The sequence below is a fragment of the Halichoerus grypus genome, chromosome X (genome assembly GCF_964656455.1).
Source record: "Halichoerus grypus chromosome X, mHalGry1.hap1.1, whole genome shotgun sequence".
In the NCBI taxonomy this organism is placed as follows: Eukaryota; Metazoa; Chordata; class Mammalia; order Carnivora; family Phocidae; genus Halichoerus; species Halichoerus grypus.
In genome coordinates, this window is record NC_135727.1 from 111338100 (window position 1) to 111348306 (window position 10207).

Below are 10207 nucleotides of genomic sequence, written 5' to 3' on the forward strand. Positions count from 1 at the left end.
TACTTCTTAAAATATTTAATGCCTTTGGCCATATATTTCTTTTTGGTCAGCATAAATTAGCTTATATTGGGAGCTTTCCCCATACTAAACATTTTTACCAATGACTCATTACGACTTCTGAGTGGCTATTCTGGACCAAGTTTTACTAATCAAACAGATTTTAAGACATTATATTAAACTAGTTTCATGAAGTCCATGTCATACACAAAGCCCCAAGCCCTTGTTAACTTGCTTGCTGCTATCACAGTGGTAGTTTACAGACCAATAAACAATTTATACCTCAAATACTTAAGAGATCAAGGTCTACCAAAAGATCTTAAGAACTTTGAACCAGGAAAATAATATGCACAATGTTCCTAAAAACATTGATCTTTTAAGTATTCAAAAAATAAATCCTCACTGCTCTGTGATTTTGACATCAGATGAAGGCTATAATAAGATACCAATGAAATAAGTTTATTATATTTCATCTGAAATCTGATAACAGTATCCTTAACACAACCACTACGAAGATAACTTACAAGGATTTGTCAAACTGTCCTGACAAGCAGACAAACAGTAGATGAATTGTCAGAAGATTATGTTTAAGCATGAAGCAAATCTCTAACTACTAACCTCTCAGTTTCCACATACATAAAAAGGATTGAAAAGTATCTGTTCCACTGACCTCACAAGGTTGTTTTGATAGTCAAATGAGACAGTAACCTTGAACACACCTTTGGAACCTATAAAGTACTATATAATATCCTGTTGACATTATGAATTTCAGGAGTGAAACTGAACTTATCCCCACCACAAACAAGGAGCTGAACTGTCAGAAAAACTTTTGCATTAAAAAGTCCAATGTGATGTCAAATCCATAGGAAATTGAATTCATATTTCAGAAAATACGTTAGATTCCAGGGCAGTAATTAATAGGATGGTAAATGGGACCACGTGTCTGGACCAATTCCCAGGGCTTATTCAAAAAATTCACTGAAGTAACCGACATTTGGTTTGGGAGTGTTTGAAGAGAGTGTTTAATGTATTCAGCAGATAAGAGGTTCAAAATTTTCCAGAGATAAAGCAAAAACCCTCATTAAAAAAAAAAAGCGTGAAATAATGAAGTCATCAACTAAGTTGTATATAAGCTTGTAAATTGTGTAGTGTCCTAGTATAGACAGCTAATATCTAATGAGATCTTTCTCCTTGGTGGAATCTAGATACCACGGTAAAGGTCATGCTTATTAAAAGTCTGAACGTTCCAGTTGGAAACGATTTCTGCTAGCTGAGCCAAAAATCTTAACTGGTTCCTAACATAATCGTATTGCCTTGGCCTCATCAACATTATGTTCTAGCCAACTAAACTGGGAGTCTTCCTTCCTTCTCCAATGACCTTCAAGAATATAAGCAAGAGGCTCCTCTTTCATGAGAGTATGACATAGGGATACAAGGACAGAGACAGAGGGAAAGAGCCCATAGAATAAAAATTTCAACTTTGAAAAAGAAAATTACAAAGCTCTTGGACTTGCTCAATTTCTAGGGGGGAATAAAAAAGATATCTCCAGACTCTACTAAGGAAGCACATGGTCTAAGGGATTTTGGAAATTATATTTATTTACCCTAAAAGATAAACAAAGAGGATCAAAATATCCCAACTTTGGATGTTCTTAGTGATTCTACAATTTGGTTACAAAATTAAGTTAATTTACTTCAAGATTTTCAGGGTTAAAAGATTTACTCTTAAGAAGCTCTCTGCTTGAAATTGTTATTGTTGAAGACAGATTTAAAATGCATTAGGTATATTCAGAAAACTAAATGGAAAAATAACAACACTAATTGGGCTGACCCTCCTGCCTCCAGAAAGTTAAGATATATGTTTGACAGGTAATTAAATGCAATATTCTAAAATGGGAGTGAAATCAACAGAGAAACTCTGCAGAATACCAATGGCAGAGTGGCTTATGTTTCTCTTACCTTCCTTTGACTCCCACAGAATATTTTCCACTAAAATGGATATTTGAGCCACTGCCAAAATGAATAGCTTCTCTCTGGGAATAATGCATATTTTGTACAGTTAGAGAGGCAATTTGATGCTGAAAAAAAACAGTTTTTAATATTTGGTACACATGGGTCCAAATTCTGGTTTGTCACTTACCAGCTTGTGATGCTAACTTATTTAATTTCTCCAAGCCTCAGGAACTTTTTTCCTCTATAAAATGGGGACAATAATATGCAAGATTGTTAGGGAGAATAGAAAATTTTATAAATATTTATAAAGCCCATTTTGGTGCTAGAGCATAGTAGATTCACAATAAAAGTTTGTTGAGCTGCATATATAGTAAGAGTGTCAATTTCAGATGATATCTCTAAAGGAGAACATCATCATTGTGATGATAATAGCTATTATTTTCCTGAAAAGGATGTAGTTCCTTCTACCGGGACTATTCTTAGCACTAAGAGCTTTCAAACACAGATCTCACTCTTTTAGCACTCACACCCAACCACAAGTAGATTTAAACCACATCAGTCTTCCCCTTACAGAGTTATAATTGTATCAAACGTTGAAGGTTCTGATTGGATAACTCAAAGGATTTCCCACCTGCTGTGATCCCCTTTGGCTGAGTGGCAACAAGAAAACAGCTATATGTGGGTTGACCTATAAAACTCATTTTCAAAAAAACAAATGGGCATTTTAAGAAAAGATTATCATCTCCAAATGGGAGGAGAGAGTTGTTTTTTCAATCACATTATCCATCTTCATCCTATTGTATTTCTTTAGGGCCATTAGGAATAACACATGCAAACGAAATGAAAACGGGATGCTCATGCAAGGGCTTGGAGAATGCTAATGAGATCTTTTAACTCTAAAAAAAAAAATCCCATAGCAATAAAAATATATGAAAAGGAAATCCACAGAAAATAATCAAGAGAAATGCAGGAAAAAATAATCAAAGATTGAGCACATATTATAGTCCAATGAATTGGTCTGTTTGGGTTTAACGACGATGAAATATATATATATATACATACATCTAGATGGCCTATTTGTGGTGATTTCCTTCAGTTCGAGCATGAACACATTTTTTCTTTACTAAGAATGGGTTCTTTTGTTCTCAGTTTCATTCGAGTACTAGTGGACTCAACTTCTCCTCAGTATTGTGGGATACCATGCTGCGGAAATGGCTTCCTATAATGAGCACTGGTGGGGTGAAGGAAATGCTGCTCATGTTTACACCGGCACATAGGCACAAACAAAAGCTCCAGCACACGGGCAGCATTCTGTTGATCTGCTGATTTTCTCCAATATGGTTCCTGCCGAGACACAATAACAAGGGAAAATAACAAAAAGTCAGCTAAGAGATCTGCTGTGGGGATGAGGAGAAACGTCTTTTTAAAATAAGACTATAATACGGTCATATAGTGCTGAAATTCACCCACACTGGTCAAAATGATTCATAAAGACGAAGTTTCAAGTCTATTCAAAATATTGCCACAGGGAGCTGTACTGGCGCATGTCAAATAATAGAGTCCAAGAGCATTAGCCCGTCTAAAGGAAATGTTCATTATCTATGCCACCCCCTCTCCCTGCCCTTCTTACCACCCAACTCAAGGGGATTGTTGGAGGCAGACAAGAGTAGGTCGTGGGGCCAGAAATGGACATGGTTCATAAGGGATGTGTAGTACATAACATGAATAGAATAATTTTATGACCTGTGAGCTTCACCACCATGCCCTCCATTTTTAGGAAACAATAATAATTTTTTATTCATTTATGAGATTTCCCATCAGAAGACTGAAATCAATAGCATGTATCTAACTGGCCTTCCCATCCCAGGGAATATTCCTTTTGTATGAGCATGTACCAGAGATTACGCTCCACAAACTTTAGGAAGAGGGAAGGGAATAACTTAATCTGGGATTCCCTTAATTAGGTGTGATGTTCTGTCTTTCCATAAATAATCTTACATCAGAGCCTCAAAATCAGTTACCACAATGGAAGGAAGACACAGTAGATTTCACAGTGATTTATTCTGGCATCTCAGTAATGCAGCAACGGCATGTCTGTACGCCATGGTACCGGTTGTAGGTACATTACAAAAATAAATCTAGGCATAGGGAAATGTCCGGCCTTAACCCCCAAACTGTTAGCAGATGGAATACAAGTGAAAGCAACATAAAAAGCCATATAATGAATTTAATGACACTCAAATGGCTTGGTCTCTGCTGGATGCCACTGGCCTCCCTTTAAACATCCTATTCAATGCCACTCACAATACTGGCAGCATCACTTTAACTGACAATTTTCAATTTGCTGTGACTCTTTGGACCAATTCTACCACCCAATCACTGCAACTGAAGTGTTGGAACAAAGGTAAGTTAATGGCTCAAAATAATTCTTCCTCTGCCACCATGACTTCCCCTCTGCCCTCCCCAGTTCTGATCCTCCTTTCTCTATTTGTATAGTAGGTGGACAAAAGGTTAGAGAGAAACAGAAGAATTGAGAGGAGGAGAGAAATTCGGTAACCATTCATGGCCCTCAGGCCCAATACCAGAACCTGTGATATCATTCCACCAAAGACATGAAGATAGGAAAAGACTCAAAAATAAATTTGGCACTGAGACCATGTTGGGGAACAGTCTTGACCTTAGATGACAGAATTTGAATTCAAACACTCCTAGATGGAAAACCAACGAGACCTAAAGGAAATGAAGTTTAGTAAGGATTACGGTGGATTAATGAGAATTCTTTTAGTTGTGATTGACAGAAATCTAATACAAGATAACAAAAATAAATGGGATCTTTGAATTATGTAATTAAAAGTCCAGGGAGATTCCAGCTTCAGGAATGGTTTGAACCAGGGACTCAAACGATGTCTTCTGGATAACATTTCTCTCTATCTCTCCATTCTGTAGCTCTATTTCTCTCAGTAGGTTCTTTCCTGTGTTTCATCCCAACGACTCAATTGTCCCAGCAGAAGAGAAAAAAAAACCTATATCCTAAAAAAAGAGCATTAGCCCGTCTAAAGGAAATATATATATCCTAAAAAAACACCCAGGTTTGAGTTCCACTGATAGTACAAGTTCACATACCCATCCATGCAGTGAGGGGAAGTGTAGCAAGGAGGGGCATATTGGCCCAATGCAAAGTTCATGGTCTGAGAATTTTCCAAAGGAAATTGAAGTGCTATTACCCCAACAGAGAGGAAAGGACACAGGGCAGAACAAAGAAAAGATATCCACCACATTAGGTCTTCATGCTTAAGGAGGAAATGTAGTCTAGATATGTACAGTTCAGTTAACATAACAGAAATTGCTAACTGTCCCTCAATATCCATTTTCTCTTTCTTTCTCTTGGTAATAAATTCCCCAAGTCTTTTCTGGTACACCACCACCCTTTCAGTTAGGTGTAGCTGTCTAAGTTTAGGCTGATGGGATGTGAGAGAAAGTCATGTGCAACTTTCAGATCATCTCAGAGATGAAGATGTTTCCAGGAACTTCTTTCTCCCTTCTTGCTATCTGAGAAAGAGCCACAACTACTGCTGCCACCCTTGACTAAGATCTAGAAGCCACATAATGAAGATGACAAAGTTGACCCACTAGCCTGGGTCACTGAATGACCAGGTAGACCAGAGATGTTTACCCAACCTAAACTACCTATCTATCTTTCAACTTTTACCTGAGACAGAAGTAAGCACCTTATCCATCTATCTTATATGCCTTATTTAACACATATTTTTGAGATCTTTTTGTTTACCCCATACCCTAACTAATATAAGACTCACTATAACCAAGTTCTAGAGAAAAATGGCCAAAGTATTTTCAAATAATGGACCTATAGGGTTTATGAGTACATTTTATTACATATATGTAGCATTTTATGTAACCACAATACTAAGATATATACTAATAGCATATTTCTTCATCTTTCTAACATTAGATCCTTACACAAGTAAAAGGATAGTAATAGTTATCTCTGGGTGGTATAATTAGTCATGATTTTTACTCCCCATGCTTGTCTTCATTTTATAAATTTTCTAAAATTAGCTTATAATATGTTTGAGGTAAAATACAGGATAATATCAATCTTATAAAAAGGAATGAAATGGTTTTTCCAAGGGAATTCTGTTCAGGAAATTAATATATATTTACTGCTCAGTGAGAGATGATATAGCAGTGGTCAAGAGCCAAGTATATAATCTCAGATATTGTGGCAGGTTGCAAAAATGGCCACAAATTCTTTCCATTTCTGCATCTATACCCTTTTGCACCAGGATTGTGCAGTTCTCTCCAACGAGAGATGGATCTATTTCCCCACCCCTTGAAATCTGAGCCTAGCCATGTGATTTGCTTTGGTCGATGAGACATGGGCAAATATGATGGAAGCTAAGACCTGAAAAGTACTTCTGCACTAAAGTTTGCTCCTTGAGAGCCCTGAAAACCACCTGTGAACAAAGCCCCACTAGTCTGCTGGATGACGACATGTGCCCAAGTTAACCCTGTTACCCTAGATGACATCAAGCCAATCACCAGACATGAGAACGAGGCCAGACTAAACCATACAGCCCTGGCCATGCAGGCCCAGACTAGAAGGGCCAGCCAGATGATCCACAGCACCGTGAGAAATAATCCCATTGGTTTAGAGCCACAAGTTTGGTGGTTGATTGTTATACACCCTCTTAAATACAGGCTGTCCTCTAGTTTAATCATTTTAAAGAGTAAAGGACATGTTGTACATATTCTATTGGTAAAAATGAGGAACTTATCAGTGAACATCATATCATAATTTGGGTTTATTTGGCCTAAAGCACAGGGGAAAAAATGACTAAGGCCAGAAATTAGACATTGAAAGCAATATATAAAAGCTGTAATGAATAAGGCATTTTTAAAGTTACAAGGTTCAAGTAGCATTATACAATGTTTTTCACTCCTGTAAAATTCTCAGGAGAAATGTAATGGGCAGGAGAATCACAGATGTTTTAAATTGGAAAGGAATTTATGGTTCATAAGATTCATGCACTTCGCTTTACAGTTGAGAACACTGAGACTCAGAAAGGTAAACTGGTTTACCTATGTTTTATATGATTTATGCCAACTCCACAAAAATGCTGCACTGCATTGCAAAGGTTTCTTGATTCGAACCCCAAATCATAGGGCAATTTCAGAGCCTGAGAGACAACGGGTCTAGGAATTTTGAATCGGTACACCACCTGACACTTAGGAAGAGCCCAACGTGAGAAAATCACAACGAGCAGCTTATGGATGTAATAAGGGTGTGGCTAGTCCAAGGAGCTCTCCATAAACATTGGCTCAGTTCTTTTTTTTTTTTTTAATATTTTATTTATTTATTTGACAGAGAGAGACACAGCAAGAGAGGGAACACAAGCAGGGGGAGCGTGAGAGGGAGAAGCAGGCTTCCCGCAGAGCAGGGAGCCCAATGCGGGGCTCGATGTCAGGACCCTGGGATCATGACCTGAGCTGAAGGCAGATGCTTAACGACTGAGCCACCCAGGTGCCCCATCATTGGCTCAGTTCTAATAGCACCCTTGTACTCTTCCTCCAAAATACAGCCCCCCAAAATTGAGGGCAGACAATTTTAAAAGAAGATGGAGAGATTCTGACTGGCAATTAGAAGTAACGAGAATTTTGTTAAAGCCTTAGATTTCTCTTCCACCACAAACTCTTTTCTTTTTTTATTTTCATTTAAATTCAATTAGCCAACTTATAGTACATCATTAGTTTCAGATGTAGAGTTCAGTAATTCATCAGTTGCATACAACAGCCAGTGCTCATCACATCACGTGCCCTCGTTAATGCCCATCATCCGATTACCCCATCCCCCTACCCACCTCCCCTCCAACAACCCTCAGTTTGTTTCCTAGAGTTAAGAGTCTCTCATGCTTTGTCTCCCTCTCTGATGACTCCCCATTCAGTTTTCCTTCCCTTCCCCTGTGATCCTCTGCGCTCTTATATTCCACATATGAGTGAAACCATATTAATTGTCTTTCTCTGATTGACTTATTTCACTCAGCATAGTACCCTCCAGTTCCATCCACGTTGATGTAAATGGTAAGTATTCATCCTTTCTGATGGCTGAGTAATATTCCATTGTATATATATACCACATCTTCTTTATCCATTCCTCTGTTGATGGACATCTCGGCTTTTTCCATAGTTTGTCTGCCACAAACTCTTGATGAAAATTTTGCTATGGACTGAATGTTTGTGTCTCCTCAAAATTCTTATGTTGAAACCTAATCCCAGTGTGATGGTACTAGGAGGTGGGCCTTTGGGAAGTTCCAGAGGGATTACTGCCCTTATAAAAAGAGACCCCAGAGAGTTCCCTCGCCTCTTCTACCACATGAGGACACAGTGTGAGTCTGGCCGTCTATGAATCTGGAAGCAGGTTCTTACAAACACTGAATCTGCCAGTGCCTTGATCTTAGACTTCCCAGCCTCCAGAACTTGTGAAAAATAAGTTATTTAAGCCACCCAGGCTATGGTATTCCTGTTATAGCAGTCTGAACTAAGACAAATGTCTCACAGCTGAAATGGAAAACTTCTAGAATCACAATTCAACTTATTACTGGAAACCAACCACCTCATAATCTCAGAGGCTTAAAACAATTTATTCTGTCTCACAACTCTGCAGGTTGACTAGATAGCTCTTCTGGTATCTCTCCTGGACTCAGTCATGCAACTGTATTTGGCTGGCAGACGGGCTGGGGCTGTGCTCAGCTGGGACTGACAGCCTTGCTGGGCCTCTCTCTCCATTTGGTCCTTCATCCAGGACTTCTTCATGGAACCGTGATCCCAGGCAATGCTCAGGAGGACAAAGAAAGGCTCTGGGATATGGCCAACTCAGATTCAAGGGGTGGGACAATAGATTCCACTCTTTGAGAGCATAAACTGCAAAGCACTGTGGCCATACTTCTCATCCTACACTCTGATCCAGGCTCAAATATCTACTTTTCTGTCATTTAAACCTAATAAAAAATGACACTGCTGAAATGAAATTCTCTAGAATTGCACACCTAAATCTGTCAGCTGCACCGAACTCAAATTTTTCCACAGAGACACTGTGGTACATGTCTTATTGTGATTGTCAAATACATTAATAATCTCCCTGAACGAAATGCTGCATTAGGAATTATACTCAACAGTCATCACCATAAGTCATATCCAAGATGATTATAAATTCAGCTTTGCCAATACACAATGCCACAAAAGGAAGTGCTAGAGTTTTTTCTGTCAAATGGATTTAAGATTTGAATGTTAAAAGGTGTACCAACAGGAAATACAGGTGAAGCTTTTTTAAAAAAATGGTATTTAAGTGAAGATCTTTTTGAGCATGACCCACAGGCAGAAACCATAGATGGAAAGATTGATCACTTTGAATATATACAAATTTAAGAGACTTGTATAACAAAGAAATATATCACATTAAAAAATAATAAAAAGAATAAATACTGACAGTGCTTACTAAGCACCAAGTACCATTCTAAGTACTTTGCTTATTTTAGTTCATTTGATCTTAATAGCCCTATGAGGTAGATACTACTATTTTCCCTATTTTGGGGTGAGCAAACTAAGGCACAGAATGGTTGTCTGTATAAGATACCAAGGTCAAACAGTAAGTAACATAGCCAGTATTTGAACCCAAACAGTATTGGCTCCAGGGTCTAAATTCTAAATTACTAAGCTCTACAGAAAACCTGGAAAACATGAGCAAAATAAATATGACAAAGGTTTAATATCATTGATATGTTAAAAACTCTTGCAAATAAAAAAGAAACAGAAAAATATACCATTTTCTATGGACAAGGGCTATGAACAAACATTTCACAAAACGGAAATGTAAATGGCCTATAAAATATGAAAAATGTTCATCCTCACTAGGAATCATAAGAACTCTAATGAGATACCATTTGTCTCCTGGCCAGTTTAGCAAAGACAAAGAGAATGATAATACCCATGGATATTATCTCCTTGCTAGTAGGAAGGCCAAGTGATAAAATACTCCTGGAGGATCATTTTGATATAGATACACCATTCAACCACTCAAATATGCATACAATTTGATCCAGCAATTTTACTTCTAATAACTTTCCCAAAGATATCATCAGACAAGCACATGAAGATGCAGGTTAAAGAAAATTATTATTGCATTGTTTATAATATTTATTAAAATATGGAGAAAATGGAAGATGGATTAAATACACTAAGA

General features: G+C 37.8%; 1 protein-coding gene across 1 annotated transcript in view; it reads right to left on the reverse strand.

Annotated features, from left to right (window-relative positions):
• LOC118555012 (elongation factor 1-beta-like) overlaps positions 1-4055 on the reverse strand; it is a 44531-nt gene extending 40476 nt beyond the window's left edge. Inside the window, 2 exon segments of the mRNA XM_078064048.1 lie at positions 3150-3294; positions 4051-4055. Coding sequence (XP_077920174.1) covers positions 3150-3294; positions 4051-4055 — 150 coding nt within the window.
• Positions 4056-10207: the final 6152 nt, after the last annotated feature.